Raw genomic sequence first — 20,448 nt, 5'->3', positions numbered from 1 at the left:
GGGACGCTGGGGGGACCGAGGCACCTAGGGGCAGCTGAGGGCTTCCGTGTGTGTCTGTGCATGTGTGTGCACACATGCACACGGAAGGAGCATGTGGGGCTCAGAGTGCTTGCAGGGTCCCACGTCCGTGTGGGGGTCGGTAATGCAGGGTCCCCGGTTCGTGAAGGACTCTCAGTGCTCATGTAGTATCCTGTATGTTGCAGGGTTCTGTGGGGGTCAGTGCATGAGGGACCCCCCGTGCATGCAGCGCGTCCTGTGTGTGTGGAAACTGGCATGTGCCCGAGTATAGCAGGCGCAGGACTTGGTGTGCTTGTAGGGTCCTGTATGGATGCAGGGTTCTATGTGCACGGGGGGGGTCCTATGTATGTGGGCGTTCAGTGTGCGTGTGGCATCCCTTGTGTGTGCAGGTCACTGTGTGCCTGTAGAGTCCCCTGCCCACAGGTGTGTGCAGAGGACCCCGTGCAGTCAGTGTCTGTTACGCGTGAGCGTGGGCGTGCCAGTGGGGTCCAATTATGTGGAGGGGGCTCGGTGCCGGGATTGGTCTGGGAGGGGACTGGGAGGGGACACGTGTGGGAAGGAAGGTCCCTTGGGTGCAGTGCTTTTCCTATACGTGTGTGAGGTCGGCGTGTGTCGGGGATCTGCGGTCAGGGTCCCTGTGTGCCCGGGGTGGGGGGGGGGTCCCAGGTACTTATGGGCATCCGAGTATGGGGGCGTGTCTGTGCGGGCGTCGGGGTGGGGGACGTCCGGGTGTGGTGCGGGGCCCCTGTGCTCACAGGTCCCCAGGCCCTGCCCTGCCCGGGGCTCGGCGCCGCCTCCACCGTCTCACCTGCTTCACCTGCCTTCCGCAGCCAGTAGGCGAGGCCAGAAGCGCCGCCCCCCGCGTGGGGCTGGCCCGTTTCCTAGCGACTGAGCCGGAACTTCCGAGTCACCCTGACTTCCGGGGCGAGGGTTCAGGGGTCGGGCTCAGGGACCTTAAGCCTTCGGCGAACAGATGGGCGCTTGGGGGCGCGGGGCCCTGGAAGTCGGGGTCTTAGCGGTCTCCAGGGGTAGCGGGCCGGGGTCCCGGGGTGCGCCGCCGGGGGGCACGGCCGGGTCCGGGGCGCGGGCGGGGGTCCGGGGGAGCCGGGGCGCGGGCGGGGGTCCCGGGGGCGGCGGCGGGCGGGCGGCCGGCGGAGGAATGCGGGCGCGCCGCGGGTGGGGCCGCTCCGCCCCCAGGTGCTGCCCGGGCAGGCAGACGGCAGGGACGGCGGGCGGGGCGGGGCGGGGGCGGAAGCGTGAATCAGGCCGCGCGGCGGGCGGACCGCGGCAGGGAGTGGCTGCCGGACCGACCGGACCGCGAGGCCGCTGGGCGGCGGTCGGCTCCTGCTGCCCTTGTCCCGAGACCCCGCGCACCTGGCCAGGTAGGGCCCCCTCCCCGGGCTCCAGCCGGGCGGGCCGCGCGGGAGGGGGAGGCCGCGGCCGGGCCGGCAGGGTGGGGCGGGGTCGGCGCCACCGGCGCCCCCCCGCGCGGCCTCACCTGGGCGGCCCGCCGGCCCGCACCTGGGCCGGGTCCTCGCAACCCAGAGCGGGGCGGTGGGAGCGCAAGCGCGGCCGCGTGCACGGGGGTCGGGCGGGTCTGCCCGAGCTGGGGGCGAGGGGGCGCCGCGGCCGCGTGTGCCGGTGTGGACGCGGGCGCCCTCGCTCGACGCCGGCCCAGGAGGAGCCGAGCGGGGAAGAGGCGTCGGGCCCGGGTCGAGCCAGCCCCGGCTGGCCCGACTTGCTCCCGCCCTCGCGGCCTAGCTGGAGTCTGGAGAGGGTGCCGGGCCTGGCCTGGACCCTTCCCTGGGGCGCCCCTTCTAGGCCGCCATGGCCTGTGGGTGGCCCGAGTGGCCAGGGCTCGGTCTGGTTCGCGCCGTAGGGTGCAGGGGCGAGCAGAAAGCCCCGATTCCCCGGCGCCCAAGTCCCTGGACTGGGGTGGGTGGATGGGACACCCGGCCCAGTCAGCCTAACTCCCTGGGGTTCAGTAACCCCGTCTGGCCCTGCAGTGTGCACCGGAAAACTGCAGCTCACCCACTTCCAAACCATGAGCCTCCCCTGCCGGGATCTCACCCCCATCCTCCTCCCCTCAGCCTAATGCCTCTGTCTCCCTGGCGCAGGGTCCGTTCACCTTGTGCGCTCGCCCCAGATCCTTCCCTCCGGATGAAACCCCAGGCCTGCCCTGTGGGAAAGACTTCCGGTGGAGGCCCCTGGTAAGGGAGCCCACTAGAGCCCTGAGGGCCGTGCCTGGAGGCTTTGACGCTGTGTCAGAGGTCAGAGGTCAGCTGCCAAAGCGCGGGATTCCTGCTGAGTCATCGGCCTGGGTGGGATAAGCGCCCCTCCCTCCCTTAGGGCAGGCATTTGGTAGGCAAATGTGAGGGGAGGCACGCTGCTGGCTTCTCCACAGCTGGCTGGGAGTGGCCACTGCCCGGTCCACAGTTCAGGGGTGTGCAGACCCATGAAAGGAAACAGGCAAAGGAATAAAGTCTTCGTGATCATGGGTATAGCTGTGTGGGCCAGGGCAGGGCCACCTGGCGGGCTCACTCACGACGGGCGCCCCTTCCTGACCAGTCCTGTCGGATGAGAAGGTTGCTTGCCCACCCTGGGATCCCCTGTCCCCCCACTGCATGCAGCCTGGGCAGTTCGTGTTGATTCCCTTCCCCAGTGAAGGAGGAGGGGATGACCTCCCTTCTAGCAGGTCTCCCCGGCTTGGGAAGCGGCACCCTCAAAGGCTGTCAGCGGGATAGCGCCCCCCACCCCAGTCACATACAGTTCGAGATCACACACACACCCTGCTGTCAGATACGGGGGTCCCCCGCAGTGTGGGGGAGGGGTGGGAGGAATTGGGAGTTTGGGATGGACGCATATACACTACTGATGCTATGTATAAAATAGAAAACTGATGGGAGCATATCTATAGCGCAGGGAGCGCTGCCTAACGCACTGTAGTGTCCTAAATGGAGGGGATATATGTATACGTGTGGCTGATTCATTTTGCTGTGCAGTAGAAGCTAACACAACATAGTAAAGCAACTATACTCCAATAAAAATTAAATTTAAAAAAAAGACAGTGTGAGACACCCCCCCCCCCCGAAAAAGTGTCATCAGGTACAGGGTGAAAACCTAGTACAAACAGGCCCGCACCTCATACCCGCATGTGCTCGGCCTCCGTCTGGTCCTGGTACAATGAGGCCGTATGTAACCAGATACAGTCAGGGGACGGTGCCCCCTCTAAGGCATGGCAGAGCAGCTTTTCCTCAGACAATCAGACCAAGTAGCATCTCCGCCAGGTGTGACTGAATGACACACGGGTATGCCCCATCCCCACCTCCATGTCACATTCAGTAGCCTGTCACCTCCCAGGGAAGGCAGGCAGGAGAGGTTCCCCAGGTCATCCTGACCCCCCAACTTTATCAGGCAACAGTTTCCAGCGGGCTATGGACCCCATCCAGTCAGCATCGTCCAGCTGCACCTGCAGGGCGCGGGGGGGCGGGGGGCACTCTGGGTTGTCTGGCAGAACCGCCTCCCCAGCCAGGACCGACGTTCAGGGAGCCACAGGCTAGGCAGGATTGGCTTCCAGCGGACCCTCCTTCCAGGCTAGGGGGATGAGCATCCAGGTAGTTCAGGGATCCTGGGGAGATGGGCCCTGGGAGCCAAATAAAGACCCGCACCTGGCCTTCCAGGACCAATGACCGCTTTTACCCAGGCCAGGCCCCCATGCAGGCCCTTTGGAGGCAGGTGGGCTGGAGTGGAGCCAGTGGGGCGTGGCTGATGTGAAGTTGAGGTGAGCGGTGAAGGTGGAAAGGCACCTTTGGAGCCCAGGACGAGCCCAGTGGCCACAGCAAAGGGCTCTGACTTCCTCCGGCGTGCGGCAGGGAGCCAGGCAGTGACCAGAAACTTGGAAAGGTTGCTGCTGCCACACAGGGCCAGGCTTGGCAGGGACAGGCCTCTAAGCTCCTGCCAGGATTACAGGCCTTGGGGAGGGCTGGTGCCTGGGGTGTGGCCCAGGGAGGTGTCTGAGATGGGATGGTGGACAGGGGCAGAGAGCAGGGGTCAGGGTTCGGAGGGCTGAGAGGTCAGCAAGTGGATTGTGGGGCTGAGAGTGTGTGACCCTGTAGGGCTGGTGCAGGGGTGGCCAGGATCTGTGGATGGGGCTTAACGCTGCGTCCCAGGACAAGCTCTGTGTCCTGGGCCAGGTGTGCTATCAGGTCAACCCTGACAGCTGCATTAAAAAAAAAGTTTTAATACAATTTTTAAAGGTTACACTCCATTTACAGTTACTACAAAATATTGGCTCTATTCCCCCTGTTGTACAAGGCATCCTTGGGCCCCTCTTACACCCAATACTTTGTACCTCCCCCTCCCCCATATCTGAGTCTGCTTCTTTTTTATTATATTCACTAGTTTGTTGTATTTCTTTTAGGTTCTACATACAAGTGATATCATACAGTATTTGTTTTTCTCTGACTTGCATTTTACAGTGGAGGTAGCAGGCCAGAGAGGCACAGGGCGCAGCCCAGGTTCCCCCGGCACAGGGGGCAGAGACACACAGGCAGCGGCCCAGCTTGTCCAGCACTCACAGTGCCAGGGGCCACGAAAATGCATTCAGGTCATAAAATCAGAAGAAAAAAGTAAATGTAACAGTAAAGCCTGGATTATATTTTCTTTATTCCAACTATCATAAAATATCATTACTGTTTTCTTTTTTTTTAATGGAGGAAGGGGTCCACAGAGGCCATAAAGTGACCTGAGTGGGGTTTGTGTGGAGCCAGAGCCCCTGGCGGGAAGCTGGGGCACCAGATGCTCCCTGGCTCCTGGTGAAAGCAGGGGCCTGGCCAGTACAGCCAGAGCGACAAGAGACAGCTGGGATGCCTGTGTCGGGGCGTTCTGATGTTCCCCCAGCTAGGGGGCATGCTAGGTTCTGGGGGTGCCCTGGAAGACCTCCAGGCACGGGCTGAACTCCACAGCCCACGCAAGGTCACTGACAGCCCCTTCTATGATGCGTATCCACGTGTGTGTGTGTGGGGGGGCCCAGAGCCCCTGCCCCTGTAACACGTCTCCCTGCCCTTCCCCCAGCTTCCTGGCCCCAACATGGCCCGTCGCTCCCAGAGCTCCTCGCAGGGGGATAACCCACTGGCACCCGGGTACCTGCCACCCCACTACAAAGAATATTACCGCCTGGCAGTGGATGCACTGGCTGAGGGCGGGCCAGAGGCCTATAGCCGCTTCCTAGCGTCCGAGGGAGCACCTGCCTTCCTGTGCCCTGAGGAGCTGGAGCACGTGAGCCGCCACCTGCGGGCCCCGCAGCACGTTGCCCTCGAGCCCCCCGAAGGCAGCCCTCCCAACATGGACTTCGATGGCTCCTCGGGCACCTACTGGCCTGTGAACTCAGACCAGGCAGTGCCTGAACTCGACCTGGGCTGGCCCCTGACCTTCGGCTTCCAGGGCACTGAGGTTACCACACTGGTGCAGCCGCCGCCACCTGACAGCCCCTGCATCAAGGATGAGGCTCGAAGGATGATCCGCTCTGCCCAGCAGGTGTGCTGTCACAGGCTCAGTGGGCAGTGGGGAAGGGCAGCCTGAGCTGGACCTTGAAGCATGAGTAGGAGTGTGAGGGTGAAGGAGAAATAGCATGCCCAGCTTAGGGGGCAAGGGTGGGGCCAGGGCTGGCTGGCCAGGCCTCTCCAGGCTTCACGCTGCAATGAGGGCTCCCTGGCAGACTTCCCGGGTCATCAGGGGTTTGGTTATTGCAAGCTGCAGACTGCACAGGTTTGCTTGCCCAGGGTCATGGCCAGTGCCCAGAAACTCAGGGGCTCTGCGATGGTTGGGGTCCCTCCTTGCCTGGCTTTACTGTTCAGAGAATTCTCTCTAGTTCTGCCCTTGACCTAGCTGATGGCTTCTTACCCCTGTGCCCTCAGCACCCCAAACAGTTGGCAAATAGCAATGGGAGCCTGTTAAACCATGGACCCTAAGGCAGCAGGTTCAGACGCTAAAGACCCCTGCCTCTGCCCTCTGCCCCCCGCCCCCCCGTGGGAACCCTCTCCCAGGGGCAGAAATGGAGCCCGGGGCTCAGCCCCGATACCTGCCCTGGGATCCTGGGAGCTCAGCCGTCTGTAAGGCAGGGGGGTTTGGGGGGCCTCATCTGCCTTGCCCCCTGCGCCATCAGGGCTCTCTGCCCGGGGCTGAACACCCACCCCTAGCTGAAGGACAGCCCGCCCCTAATAAGCTGCAGGCCCTGTGCCTGCCTCAGGCTCCATCATGGGCCACCTAGCAGACCACCAGCCCCATATCCCCTCTGACAGCCCCCTTCCTTCTGACCGCCATTCCATGACAGGGCCCCACTCTCCCCTGGGATGGGCTAGTGGCCATTGTTGGCATCCACAGACAACCTGCCCTGGGGGCGGGGGCATGGAGGTATGGCTAGAGAATGGTGGGGACCGCGGAGGGGTCTGTCCTCCGTCCCTGATTCAACCCCCCCGCAGGTGGTGGCCGTGGTGATGGACATGTTCACCGACGTGGACCTTCTCAGTGAAGTGCTGGAGGCCGCTGCGCGCCGCGTCCCGGTCTACATCCTCCTAGATGAGATGAACGCACAGCACTTCCTGGACATGGCCGACAAGTGCCACATCAACCTGCACCACGTGGACGTGAGTGACCGGGGGGGCGGGGAGGGGATGGCTGGGAGGGAAGGGGTAAAATCCCTCTTCAGAGACGTAACGCCTCTCCTGCCCCAGTTCCTACGCGTGCGCACTGTGGCGGGCCCCACCTACTACTGCCGTACTGGGAAGTCCTTCAAGGGCCACGTGAAGGAGAAGTTCCTCCTAGTGGATTGTGCCGTGGTGATGAGTGGGAGCTACAGGTGCGCCCAGCCCCGTTGCCCCCACCCCCCCGCCCCAGCACCTCCCCATTAAAGGGCCTCCTCTCCAGAAGTCCTCCTCCTGGAGCCCCTGACACAGCTCCACCTGGTCCTGCCGGGCCTGGGTCATTACTCGGCCCCGCCCCTTCCCCCTAACCCTGGCCCCGCCCTTTCCCCGACTGGTCACGCCCCCTCCCTCTGACTGGCCCCACCCTACTCCCAGCTTTATGTGGTCCTTCGAGAAGATCCACCGGAGCCTGGCACACGTGTTCCAGGGCGAGCTGGTCTCCAGCTTCGATGAGGAATTCCGCATCCTCTTCGCACAGTCCGAGCCGCTGGTACCCTCCGCCGGGGCGCTAGCCCGCATGGACGCCTACGCCCTGGCTCCATACGCGGGGGCTGGGCCCCTCATGGGTGGCCAGGTGACCGGGGCGTCGACCCCTTTCTCCTTAGCCAAACGAGCCCACCTCCTGTTCCCACCGCCTCGGGAAGAAGGCCTGGGCTTCCCCTCATTCCTCGACCCCGACCGCCACTTCCTGTCGGCCCTCCGTCGAGAGGAGTCACCGCGGATGCCGGGGGGCGCCCTGGAGCCGCGCGCGGGGCTGTGGCCACTGTCGCGGCATCTGGACGCCGAGGCCGGACCAGGCGGGGAGCTCTTGGGCCCGCGGGGCTTCTTTCAGGCGCGGCACCCAGAGATGGACGCCTTCAAAAGGCACAGCTACGCGGCCGCCGACGGCGCGGGAGCCGTGGAGAATTTCGCCGCTGCGCGACAGGTGTCGCGGCAGACGTTCCTCAGCCACGGCGATGACTTCCGCCTGCAGACCAGCCACTTCCACCGCGACCAGCTCTACCAGCAGTGCTACCAGTGGGACCCGCAGCTTGCGCCGGCGCGCCCACAGGGCCTGTTCGAGAAGCTGCGCGCCGGCCGCCCTGGCTTCGCGGACCATGACGACTTGGCGCTGGGCGCCGGGCAACGCTTTCCGGAGCTCGGCCCGGACGGACACCAGCGGCTGGACTACGTGCCATCCAGTGCCTCCCGGGAGGTGCGCCATGGCTCGGACCCTGCCCTCGGGCCCGGGCCCCACGCTCTGGAACCGGCCGGGGCCCCACGCCCCAACCTGGGCCAGCGCTTCCCTTGCCAAGCGGTGACGAGGCTAGGCCCAGAGACTGTGCCCAAGCCAGAGCCCGAGCGCAGAGGCCGGCCCGAGGGGCGGGCGGGACTGCGGCACTGGCGCCTCGCCTCCTACCTGAGCGGCTGTCACGGTGAGGACGCTGGCGACGAGGGCCTGCCTGCACCCATGGAGGCCGAGGCCTATGAAGACGACGTGTTGGTTTCTGGGGGCCGGGTGGCCGCCGGGGACCTGCTGACCTCGAGCTTCCGTGCGCCCGCGTCCTTCCCGAGCTCCGGCAGCGGTGGTGGCGACGGCCCCGAGCCCGAGGGCCTGGAGGCAGGCCTGGCCAAGCAGGACTCTTTCCGCTTGCGCCCGAACCCGTTGATCCAGCGCAGCTCACGGCTGCGCTCCTCGCTCATCTTCAGCGCGTCGCAGGCGGAGGGCACGGGCGGAGGCGCTGCGGCCACCACGGAGAAGGGGCAGCTGCCGCCCAAGGAGCAGGTGGTGAGCGAGATGCCGGCGTCCGGTGGCGAGGCCGTGCGCTCTGCTGTCTCCACCAAGGTGGCCGAGCTCCTGGAGAAATACAAGGGCCCGACTCGAGACGCCGGCGGCGTGGGGGCAGCAGTCACGGTCGCCAGCCACAGCAAGGCTGTCCTGTCCCAGGCGTGGCGGGAGGAGGTGTCGGCCCCTGGGGGCGGTGGCAGCGAGCGCCGCAGCCTCGAAAGCTGCCTGCTAGACCTGCGCGACTCCTTCACGCAGCAGCTGCACCAGGAGGCTGAGCGGCAGCCCGGAGCCGCCGCTCTCACCGCCACGCAGCTGCTGGACACACTGGGCGGGAGCAGCGGCGGCGCTGACCGGCTGCCCTCCCGCTTCCCCTCCGCCCAGGGCCGCTCCGCCTCCCCGCGAGGGCGGGACAGCCCCCCACCCGAGCGGCCCGGGGCGCACCAGACGCCCCACTCTGAGCCAAAAGGGAACCCCACCTCAGCTTACCCCGAGCGGAAGGGAAGTCCCACTGCAGGGCTTGCCGGCCGCAGAGACAGCCCCACCACGGGATTCACCGAGCAGAAGGGGAGTCCCGCTTCCGCCTGCCCTGAGCGCAGGGGGAGCCCGGGGCCCCCGGGGCCCCCTGTGCCGGAGCGCATGGGCAGCCTCACCCCCCCCTTCTCCGGGGAGTCTCCAAAGACCGGGCCCACGGAGGAGGCGCCTGGTGGCCCCATGGAGATCCTACGCAAGGGCTCCGCGCGGCTGCGGCAGCTGCTGAGCCCCAAGGGTGAGCGGCGCGCAGAGGATGAGGGCAGCTTCCCGGTGCCACAGGAGAACGGGCAACCTGAGAGCCCCCGGCGGCCGTCGCCAAGCCGGGCTGACAGCACCGAGGCTGCCACAGGAGATGAGCGGGGCCCGCGGGCGCGCGTGGCCTCGGCCACGGCCAATGCCTTGTACAGCAGCAATCTGCGGGATGATACGAAAGCCATTCTGGAGCAGATCAGCGCCCACGGCCAGAAGCATCGCGGAGTCCCCGCGCCGACCCCGACCCAGAGCAGCCCTGAGCTGGGCCACCCACCAGCTGCCGGCGGCCTGGCCCCTGACATGTCCGAGAAGAACAAATGTTCTGCCATCTTCCCCTCAGACAGCCTGGAGACCCAAGGCCGGCTGAACCGCACGCTGCCAGCCAGCGCGGAGGAGCGCGACCGACTGCTACACCGCATGGAGAGCATGCGCAAAGAGAAGCGCGTCTACAGCCGCTTCGAGGTCTTCTGCAAAAAGGAGGAGCCCGGGGGCCCGGGGGCCGGGGAGGGCCCGGCAGAGGACACCAGGGACAGCAAGGTGGGCAAGTTCATGCCCAAGCTCCTGGGTACGTTCAAAAGCAAGAAGTGAGTCTCCTGGCCCACCAGCCCGGGTCGGGGTGCCGGCATCACGGTCAGGCAGAACACCTGGTCCTCAGCCGAAGCCTTCGGAACCTGGCTGAGCACAGCCAGAGCTTGGCTCCACTTGAGGCTCACCTGGTGGTCCTCCCTGCCTCTTGCCCCTTGGCCTCTCCTCCCTAGGGGCTCCAGCCCCTAGCTGCCCCCTGCTCTACTTCCCCAGTTCCCGCTCTTCTCACACCTCAGTCTCTGGACCCTCAGCGCCACCCGCCCTTCTTCTGCATCTGACTCCACCATTTATTTGGGCTTCAGGTCCCCTTTGGATCACCTCAGGGACCCATCTCTCTGTGCCTCAGTCCCCCAACTTTCTGGGGGCCCGCCTCTGTGCCTCAGTCCCCCATCTTTCAGGGGGCCCTCCTCTGTGCCTCAGTCCCCCGTTCTCTGGGGTCCTTGTGTCTCAGGGTGTCTGTGTCTCAGGGGTCCCCTCTGCTCATGGCCTTCTGGCTGTGCTGCGGCCTCTCCTCTGTGCCTGGCAGCCCCATCCTCTCTCAAGGCCTCCCACCTTCTCAGGACCTGCCCTCCCCACCTGCATCCTAGGTCGCCTGGTTCACGTCCTGCCCTGCCCCTCTCCACCCTCCCGGCACCTTTCCTGGCGGCCCATCCCTTCAGCGTGGGGAGGGGGCCCCTGAGGGGCTGCCCTGGCGAGGACCGTGGCGCTGCTCCCGCAGGGCGCCGGCGAGGAGCGAGCGTGCCAGGCTTTGCGGCACAGTAGTCAGGTGGGTGCTACCCTCACAAAGGTCCCTGGCAGACGCGCGTTCACAGGTGCCATCCCCAGCCGCGCCGCAGAAAGGGGCTGGATGCAGAGCTCTTGTTCTGTGAGGGCAGAGGACAAGGTGCAGTGGCACCCGAGCCCCAGCCCACTGCTCCGAGGGGTCTCCGTGCCCCGTGAGGTGGGAGTGGTCCTTGCCCTGCAGGTGCCCAGCAGACCCCAACTCCGCCTTGTTCTGCATTCTTTCCACCTTTGTCACCAACCCCCCAAAAATCTGTCCAAGGTTCCCCACTTAGCTTTCTTGTATCTTTTTTTTACCTCCGGACAGTAGATCTGGAATGACACATTTGGGCCCCCAATGCTTAGAAAGCCCCCCACAGTAGGTGCTAGTACTGTTAAATTAGTGTTTGTGCTGTTTCTTTTTAAATAGTTTTTTGTTGTTTGTTTTTAAGTATAAGGAACCCCAAGTGCTCTGGCTGGGAAAGGATTTAAGGAACAAGACTGCTGAACGAGGCAGCAGGTCTGACTGAGCAGCTGGAAAAGGGAGGGGAGGTGGGCGAGGGGGGCACCTGCTCCCTGGCGGCTCGCAGTCTGGCTACCAAAGCCACCACCCAGGAACCACAGCAGAGACTTTGGTTCGAATGGAAAAGGTCACTGGGGAGCCGGACGAGCTGGAGCATTTCTGGGCCTTGACGTGCTTGTTGACGAGTTTGGTTTTACCTGGCCTGGTGCACAGCTGTTCTTAGCAGACCTGGCCGGGCCTATCGCTGAGGGAGGCCCTCGCAGGAAGTGGAGGTTCTGCCCAGGGAGAGGCCAGAGGCCTTCAGAGCCTCCCATCTGCATCCTCCACATCGTGCTCAATAAGACATCTCCTCAAATGTGATTCTGCACATTTTGGTGTTAATAATAAAACAATGCACAAAATATTCCAGCATGTTCCCAAATATATGTGTGTGTGTGTGTATGTATGTATATAATTATATGTATACAATCACCCAGTTATATATTGCCAACTTTAGCCTTATGAACTTCTCAGATTCCCTCTGGACACCACCACCCATCCCTGTGGAGTGTACTAAAGACCCCTCCCCCTCTATACTGCCATACCTCTACCCGCATCTTCTAACCAACACAGACCCCTTCCACCTCTCAGCCCCTTCCTGTGCAGGCCTCACTTCACTGCCACACTTAGCTGCCTACTGCCCATCCTCGCCGCCGCCTGGCCGTCTGTGTAGGCACAGCCCCTGGTTGCCTAGCCCAGCAGACACTTCCCAGCCTCGTCTCGAAGCTCCCGTTGACCTGGGGCTTCCGCTGGCCTGGGTGCCAAGCAGCCACTTGCCCAGTTGTTTGGGCCTCCCTAGCGCTCCAGTCCCAGCAGCACTGCCTCTGCGCTCAGGGCTGGACTTCTTGGGCCCCCTGCCCCTTTCTGGGCAGTGGCACTCATCCTACAGTCTCATTTGTCCCCCTTGTTTATCACTTGGGGCTATGCCTCAGGCTCTAGAAATGCAAACAACTGCCCCTTGGGCAGTCCCCATCTCGTGAATAGCTCACCTCCAAGCCAGAACTGTGGTGGCCCCATCCTTGGCCTTCCCCCAAGCCCTGTTCTCTCTGCCTTTGAATCTCTCTTGTAGCTGCCAGGTCTGGGTCCTCCCTCTGCCCAGCTCTCCTTGCCTCGCCCTTCCCCCTCAGCAGCCCGTGTCTTTTACAGTAGGGCAGAGCTTCCTGCTCCTGGCTTCACCGCACAGGCCGAAACCCTTAGGCTGTGAGCTCCTCCTGCCAGGCAGCCGAGAAGTGGCCTCCCTGTGTCCTGACCGCTGCCCAGGGTCAGATGCGGTGTGAGGCATGCATGGGACCAGGAGACACCTCAGCGCCCGCTGGGCCCCTCCCACCTCCTTGGGCCCCCCCCACCCCCCCCAGCCTGGGCTCACACCAGGCCCTTTGCCTGGTGATGACCAGAGGAGGGAGCCTTGAGCCCCGCAAGACATTTCCAGCTGTTCTCCCCCTCCCCCAACCAAGGCCTGGAGACACACTGGGTGCCAGTCACTGTGTTGATGGGGCACGGGCTGGGCTCGCTGACAGTGACTCCAGTCAGGGCCGCTGCCCCATCTTGTCCCTTTTCCCGCTCTGGCTCAAGGCCACAAATGTGGTCACACGGTAGCTTGCACCCAGGCAACAGATGCACTGCACAAGACCCTCTCCTGCCAGGACCACCCTGGGCACAGCCTGCAGCAGCCCCAGCTGGGATCTGATGTGCTCAAGCACCAGGCAGGCCTGCTGGGGACAAAGGTGACCAGACAGGAGCCCAGGGTGACAGCATATGGTGCCCACAAGGCTTCTCAAGGGCTCTGTCCTCGGAAAGGGGTGGGCTGCAGGAAGCCGAGGAGGAGAGTTGGGTAGGCAGGCTGGCACAGACCATACTTTATCGGAGAAGGTGATTGAGGCTGGAGTGTGAGCCTCATCTACTCCCCGAGAGGCCTGGACAAGCTCCAGAACTCAAACGTGGCCAGGAGAGGGCGGGTTGGGGAAAAGGCGGGTGGAGAGCACTGGGGTCTCGGGAGGGGTGGGGGGGGCGGCCTGGAGGAGGGGCAATCCAGGGACTGGGGGAGGGGCGCGGGGCTGGGCTCCGGGGATGGCCGGTTGAAGAACCGTAGGGCGGCTCAGGCGCGGGGTCCGGGGAGCAGAGGCAGGCAGCCCAGCGCCGAGTGGCAGACGGTCCCGTAGGCTTGGGAGTAGCCCCCGAGCGCGGCCCGCGCGGCCCCCTGGGCCCCCTGCGAGGCCGAGGCGCTGAACATCCTCCGGCCGGGCCGGGCCTCCCGGGGAGGCCGGGTAGGAACCTGCAAGCAGACGAAGATCGTCGTAGGAGGCGTGGAGGGAGCGCCCTGAAGCGAGGAAAGCGGACGGGGGAGGGGGAAGGAAGGTGGAAGGGAGGGGAGGGCGGGAGGGGCGCGGGCTCACCGGTCGCGCGCCAGCCGCGTTGCCACCACGGCCCGGGTTCCGGTCACTCCGAATCAAGGCCTGGACGGCCACCTGGGCGGCGGCCTGCGAGGTCAAGGAGGGCGCCGCCCCCCTCCCGCTGGGCTTCACCTGGGAAGGGGCGTGTCGCAGGATCACTGGCACCGTCGCGAAGGATCTGCGGGAGGGGTCCTCCCGTGCCCCCCTTCCCACGACCTACCCAGCAGGATGCCGAGGGGAGCCCTGCCGTCGCCCAGCGGGGCCCTTTCCCTCTCCCAAGACCTCCTGGGGGCGGAGGCTGGTGCAGGGGGGCCGAGCTCTGCCTGGGAGGGTCCTTGGCTCCGCCGGGGACATCTGTGGGGTCGGAAGATCAAGTCCCGGAGTTAGGGGTCCCGCGCTGCTGACGGTTGGTGGTCCCACACAGCAGGGACCCCAGCAGCTCCGCGCGGGCGGCCGCCAGACCACACACAGTGCGCGGGGCCGTGACCGGGGTTACTTCGAGGCCGGCGTCCGGGCTTCCGCGCAGGCGAGTCCGAGGGCAGCTTGGCCGCGGCTCTGGGTTTGAGCGGGGGCGCCGGGGGCGGGGGGACGCCGCCCAGGCCCGTCTCCCTCGGGACGCGGCCGTTACCCCCTGCGCTCCAGGATCATCTGCGAGAGGCGAGGGGGCGCTCGGAGGGGCGCGGGGTGGGCGTCAGGGGGTTGGAGGTTGCTGGGGCAGGGGAGGCTTCGAGGGTGCGTGCACGGGGGATGATGGGGGTCGCGGGCCGGAGCACCTGATAGAGGCGGCTGCGATACTCGGTGGCCGAGATCTGGGCTCCTTCGTGCACCGGGGGCCGCACGTCCGCCTCCAGGGCGCACTCCCGGGCCGGGCAGTGGAACCTGTGGGGGGCCGGCGAGGCGGGTGCTGGGGAGGTGAGACCTGGGCTGCCGGCGGGCGAGCCCCTGCGACCTCTCCGGCCCACGGCAACCCCTGCCCGGCCGCCGGGCCTCCCCTACCTCTGCACGTAGGGGTGCTGCCGGGCCTGGGCCGCGCTGAGCCGCTTGTCGGGGGCAAACACCAGGAGTCGCTTGCGGAGGTCCAGGGCCTCTGCGGGGGTGTCGGGCGGCAGGAGGGCGTCCAGTGTCTGCCCCGGCCTGTGGGCAGCCGGCCTATCCGCCGCTCCAGGGTCCGCCCCCCCCTTCCTGCTCCGTGCTCCCTCCCGAGCACCACCCTCAGGCAGCGGGCAGGTTCGTCAGACCCCTGCTTCCCTTCAGGTCCCCTCCTCTCCAAGGCCTGGTGCAGCTCCTGCCGCCGGCCCAGGGCGAGCTGCGCCCACACTGGGGCCTCCTCGTTTTTAGCCTGACCAACAGTTTCTGGGCTGGGGAGCCCGAAGGTTGCGGGAAGGGCGCTGGGGCCGGCTCCGAAGCCCCCGCACTCACCGGGACCCCAGGCGCTGCACAACCGAGGCGCCGGAGCCAGAGCCGAGAGCCAAGAGGTCTGGGAGTGGGCGCAGAAGGCGGGGCAGCTCAGGGGGGTCGCCGGCCACCGCTTCTGACCCGTTGAGCGACCTCCTCTCTGCAGGGCCTCGGCTCTCTGGCAGGGCTCAAACCCCGAATACCGGGTCGTGCGCCGCCACTCGTGCATAAGCACACCCACACGTGCGCCAGTCCTTACACACTCCTGCACCCTCCGTAGGCTGCACGCTCACACGTGCACACGCGTCCCCCATACCCTGTGCTCCCACCTCCACAGGGGAGCCCCTTGCCTTCTCCACCAGCGCAGAAACCCGGGGAGAGGACAGGGCTCCTCCAACGCTGTCCTTCGTCCCCCTCCCCCAGGGAGAAGGAAGGACCCCTGCGGCGCCCCCCCCAGCCGCCTCCCTCCATCTCTTTGCCAACATCCCTGTCTGGCTTCCAGCACAGTGTGGGTTCCGCCCCTGTCACCCCTCCGCAGAGCTAGTGCCCTTGTCCTGACCCGGATGGACCCTTCATGAGCACTCTTTGACCCTCGTGGACCCCGTGGCCCTGGTGGACTCTGTCCAGTTGCTCCCCGAAGCCCCCAGCAGCTCCCCTCTGGGCCCACCCTCGGCAGGGCCTGCCCTTTCCATTCTTCCCAAGGCTTCCGGACGCTCCCCGTCCCTCCACCTTCACGTTCCCACCCCCATCCCCTCCCCGGCTGTCCTGCATTCTCAGTCCTGGTCCGGCAGTGCTGTCCCTCCCACAGCTGTGTGCTCTGACCCTCAGGGTCCCTGGTGCCCGGCGGACCCCCGCACACACGCTCACCCTCCTCGGAGGGTGGTGGGAGGGCCCCAGAATCAGCTCCAGCTGGAGGAGCGTGGAGGCGCCGGGGAACAGGGGCCGCCCCGCTAGCATCTCCCCCAGGATGCAGCCCAGACTCCACATGTCCACCCCGGGGGTGTACCTGGGGCAGGGAGGGGTGGAGCTGTGGGGGGAGCCCCAGAGGCAGAGGTGGGGGTGGGAGGAGGTACTTCTGCGGGGTCTCGGACACTGGGGGCATAAGCAGGCCCAAGGGCCCTGGCAGGGCAGGAGAGCACAGGGGGACTTGCAGGGGGAGGTGGCGGCGGGGTGGGGGTAGGTCACCGTTACCAGCTCGAGGACAGCAACACCTCCAGAGCCCGGTACCATCGCATGGCCACGTACTCCATCAGGGCATGGCCCTCGGGCCCCTCAGGGAGGCCGCTGAGGGAGTGGGCGAGGCCAAAGTCACAGAGTTTCACCAACCAGCTGGCGTCCAGGAGAACGTTGGATGGCTGGGGAAAAGAGGTGGGCTGAGGGATGACATGGGTGGCGGCTTGAGGACCCTGGAGTAGGGGTGCGGGCCGTGGAGCTCAGTGGACGGGGCTTGGGCGGCACCTTCTGGTCCCGGTGGATAACTCGTCCTGAATGAATGAACTTGGTGGCCCGCATGAGCTGGTAGAAGATGTAGCGCTTGTGGGTGTCCTTTAGCAATGTGCCCTTGCAGATGACGGCATTCAGGTCGGTGTCTGGGGGTGTGTGCAGGTCAGTCTGGTGGACCTGGGGAGAGCGGGCCAGTCTGGCCCACTTTGAGCCCTCATGGGGGCGCCTCAGCCTGCCCAATGCCCACAGACCCCAGGTCCCACTGGCCAGCCTCAGAGCCGTGTCCTGGATGCGTGCACTGCCCAGGAGCCCCTGATGGCTTCTCAAGCTTGCCCACTGTCTTTGCTGGCACAGCAGTAAAAGTTTGTGGAATTATTTTTATACTTTATTTCATGTTGCCTTTGTTTTATCAAATGAGTAGAAAAAAGAAAATGCAGGGCTTCCCTGGTGGCGCAGTGGTTAAGAATCCGCCTGCCAGTGCAGGGGACACGGGTTCGAGCCCTGGTCCGGGAAGATCCCACATGCCGCGGAGCAACTAAGCCCGTGCGCCACAACTACTGAGCCAGCGCTCTAGAGCCCACGAGCCACAACTACTGAGCCCGTGTGCCACAACTACTGAAGCCCGCACGCCTAGAGCCCGTGCTCTGCAACAAGAGAAGCCACCGCGATGAGAAGCCCGCGCACCGCAACAAAGGGTAGCCCCCGCTCGCCGCAACTAGAGAAAGCCCGCGTGCAGCAGCAAAGACCCGATGCGGCCAGAAGTTAAATAAACGAATAAAAATTTTTTAACTTAAAAAAAAAAAAGAAAATGTAGCTGCAAACAGTGGACAAAGCAGAAGCCACATAGACAGGGTTCAAGATATTTGCCACCAGGCCTTGGGGGCTGACACTCTCCAGCTCCACAGGGACATTGCCCAAGCTGAGTGCACTGGCTACTGCAGGGACCCAAGCAGCAAAGGAACATACAGAGGGAGCCAGGCCACTGGGATGTGGGTGGGAGGATCCTGGGCCAGGACAAAGGTGGGGCTGGGGTCTGAGGGAGGCCTCACTCACCCATAGACTCAAACAGCAGGTAAATGTCCCTGTCATTCTCCGCCCGGATCACATCCAGGAGGCGGACGATGTTGGGATGGTCCCCAAATTCCTGGGGAGAGAGCGGGGGCTGTGCCCTGGGGGTCAAGGGGCCAGACTTCCCCTTATTTGGAGAGACTGCACCTGGAGAAGCAGACAGACGGCCTTGGCCACTCACCTGGAGCAGCATGATTTCCCGGAACGTCCTCTGGAAGGAGACAGCAACGTGAGCGTGGGTGCAGAGCAAGAAGGAAGCCCGTGTCTGGAGAGGATGCGAAGGGACTGATGCTCGCCACCTGCATACCCGCTGGACCATGAGGTCGCAGGGGGCGGTGCTCTGAGAAATGCCAGAAACCTGCTGTGACTGAGCTTCAAGGTGTGCCTTCCGGACACAAGGCAGCAGGGGGGCCACCCCACAACCCTGCCTCATCCTTTCCCACACCGCTTTCCTACTCACTTACTTGCGCATCCGTCTTATCCTTGAAGGCATCAAAGATTTTCTTGATGGCCACGACCTCGCCAGTCCTCTGACCCACCGCCTTCCACACGATGCTGTAGGCCTGGGGAGGAGGGCGGTCAGCCTGCTGGGCACAGGGCCATCCCCTGCCCGCCAGACCGCCCCCTGCAGGCATGAGCCTCCTCCTTCCTGCTCTGGTTCCAGGGAAGGGAAGCTGTGTGGTGAGGGGCGAGGCCCCCAAAGCTGCAGGCCTCCAGAGGAGGCTGATAGGAACAAAGGGGGGTTGGAGGCCAGAGAGTATCTGGGGAGGCCCCAGGAGGATATGAGGTCACAGATGGGAGGGAGCTCCTGGGCAGGATCTGAAGCCTGTCCCTCCTCCGACAGCCTTTCATCCTTGCAGTCACCCTGAGCCCCTCTCGTGTACCCCATCCAGCCTGTCAGCAAATCCTGTTGGTTCCACCTTCAGGATTCATCAGAATCCGAAGACTTTCTACCATCTCTGCTGCCCCCGCCCTGGTCTGGGCCTCTCGCACCTCCAACCTGTATCACTACACTGACCTCTTAACTACTCTCTCTCACCCACTCCCACTGTTCATCCTCAACAGAGTGGGGGCAGGGTGAGCCTTGTAAAGTGGTACCAATGGCTGCTACCCTCCCCGTGTCACTCACAGTAGGAGCCAAAGTCCTTGCAGTTCCCCAAAGCCCCACTTGATAATACTGTCCCCCTAGAACTCCTATCCAGTTACCTCAACTCTGCTGTTTCCCAGCAGCCCAGCAGGTCCTTGCCTCAGGGCCTTTGCACGGCTGCTTGCACTGTCTGCAACTTTCTTTTCTCCCCTCCCTCATCACACACTTGCACACACCCAGTGACACACCTTCACACATACACTCTCACACAGTCCCACATGCTCACACAATCACAGTCACAAATGCACATGGGCTCACACAAGGTTCTGGCCTCCACTCTGCCCACTGCATTTACTGGGATAGTAAATGGAGTGGGCAGAGCCCTTCTTGGGCAGAGCCTGGGATCTGCCCTTCCCCCTCAGCGACTGGATGACGTGTGCCCGGTCTCCCTAGAGCATTCTGTGGGCACGGGAGAGGCAGCGGGGGTGGTGGGTGGGGACGGTGGGTGGATGGGGCACCAGGGTCCGAACTGAGGCCTTAGGGGTCCTGGCTGTCACCTGTCTCCCAGAGCCAGGTGACAAGTTCCCTGGGAACAGGCCACACCTCCAGCTCCTGGGGGAGGCAGGACCCAAGCCCAAGAGTCCCTGGCAGAGTGGAAGGCCACAGTCCTCCGACTGGCCCTGCCCACGCCCTGCAGGTGGCCTGGTCCGGCGGACGCCCGGGCGCCTCCCCGAGCTCACTCCCTTCCCGAGACGCCGCTTGAGCAGGTATCGCTGGGCAACGTGACGGTCCATCTCGGCGGCGCACATGCCGGCTGGTGGGCGCCAGGAGGCCTCCAGACACGCGCTGGGCTCGAACTGTTGAAACCGGTTGCCTTGGGAACCGACGGCGAAGCCCTCCCTGCGCCTGCGCCGGGGCGGGGCAGAGCGCGGTCTGCAGCCCAAGCCCCGCCCAATCCGGGGCTGCCGTGGAGCCCCACCCCTCAGTCCCGCCCCCTCGGCACCGCCCCCGGACCCTCGCCGCCTTGGCGACTGCCCTTCCGCGTGGCCCAGGCCAGAGCCCCGGAAGGTGCCCCTCTCCGCCCTCCGCCCCCCGCCCCACCTGCGCCCAAGGAGCCTGCTGCAGCCTCCAGAACCTCTCCACCTATCCGGGCCTTTGCACGTGCAGTGCCCACCGCCCGGGACGCTCTTTCCTCCCTCCGCCTTGCTTCTCCGGTCTCTGCTAAGGGGGTGCCGACGGTTAGGGTGTCATTCGCAGACAGCCCCTCCACTCCTTGGGTATTTGGCGGCAGGGGCCGGGCCATCCCCAGCGGGTGCGGGCGCTTGAACTGGGCAGGTGCTGAGGCACCGCCAGGAAACTGGGGGTTAGTTCCAGGGCGGGGGTCCCGGCAAGCGGCTGGGAGAGCAAAGCTGGAGGGGGTGAGAGTCTATGAGACTGGCTGAGAGGGGGCTGCAGTGCGCAGAGGTCAAGCGCCAGACGGTGACCAGAGCCTTGCAGAAAAAGGAAGCCAGGTAAGGGGGCTGACGGGCGGGGGTAGCCAGGGAAGGAAGTGGGAGCACAACCCCTTGGACGTTGGAAGAAGAGCATCGAGGGGACAGCTAGGCAAAGGCCCCGAGTGGGAGTGTGCCTGGCGCGTTGGAACCACAAGGAGGCCCCTTGTGGCTGGAGCCCTGGGATGGAGACCAAGGTATCAGCAGAGGGCGGTGGGCAAAGCTGGAGGGGAGGGCCGTGATTGTGAATGAGACCCGGGCTGTGGCAGGGTCTGATCACGCTGGGGCGGGGAGGAAAAAGGGGAGAGGAGGAAACGGTGGAGGTGAGAGAGAGTGGTTCTGGCTGCAGTGGAGCCCCTGGATTTGCTGTGGTGGGGGGCTGTGGGTGTGAGAGAAAGA

The 20,448-nt window shown here is 64.7% G+C and overlaps 2 protein-coding genes across 5 annotated transcripts; one reads left to right on the top strand and one right to left on the bottom strand.

Moving 5' to 3' along the window:
- Positions 1-963: 963 nt before the first annotated feature.
- On the top strand, positions 964-11,540 carry FAM83H (family with sequence similarity 83 member H). 4 transcript variants are annotated; one of them, XM_061171867.1, is made up of 6 exons: positions 964-1,067; positions 3,699-3,799; positions 5,092-5,553; positions 6,498-6,662; positions 6,750-6,874; positions 7,095-11,540. In XM_061171867.1, the coding sequence occupies exons 3-6, from the start codon at positions 5,107-5,109 to the stop codon at positions 9,856-9,858; spliced, it is 3,501 nt and encodes a 1,166-aa protein (XP_061027850.1). In that variant the 5' UTR covers positions 964-1,067; positions 3,699-3,799; positions 5,092-5,106; the 3' UTR covers positions 9,859-11,540. The 4 variants fall into 4 exon arrangements, 3 of the variants coding, with proteins under 3 accessions (XP_061027850.1, XP_061027848.1, XP_061027849.1); XR_009697675.1 differs by lacking the exons at positions 964-1,067; positions 3,699-3,799 and adding an exon at positions 1,151-1,400 and having other exon boundaries at positions 7,095-10,621; positions 11,067-11,540; XM_061171865.1 differs by lacking the exons at positions 964-1,067; positions 3,699-3,799 and adding an exon at positions 1,151-1,400.
- Positions 11,541-13,124: 1,584 nt separating this feature from the next.
- On the bottom strand, positions 13,125-19,368 carry MAPK15 (mitogen-activated protein kinase 15). Its single transcript, XM_061171994.1, is given in 16 exon segments — positions 13,125-13,448; positions 13,570-13,698; positions 13,787-13,920; positions 14,036-14,195; positions 14,197-14,214; positions 14,340-14,445; positions 14,563-14,700; positions 14,986-15,043; positions 15,829-15,855; positions 15,858-15,967; positions 16,153-16,316; positions 16,420-16,550; positions 17,458-17,548; positions 17,654-17,683; positions 17,937-18,035; positions 19,300-19,368. Coding segments are annotated over 16 exon segments (1,641 nt in total). The 3' UTR covers positions 13,125-13,271.
- Positions 19,369-20,448: the final 1,080 nt, after the last annotated feature.

The sequence above is a fragment of the Eubalaena glacialis genome, chromosome 17, assembly GCF_028564815.1.
Source record: "Eubalaena glacialis isolate mEubGla1 chromosome 17, mEubGla1.1.hap2.+ XY, whole genome shotgun sequence".
In the NCBI taxonomy this organism is placed as follows: Eukaryota; Metazoa; Chordata; class Mammalia; order Artiodactyla; family Balaenidae; genus Eubalaena; species Eubalaena glacialis.
Note: the sequence above shows the minus strand (reverse complement) of the source record. Positions and strands in the feature narration are given on the sequence as shown.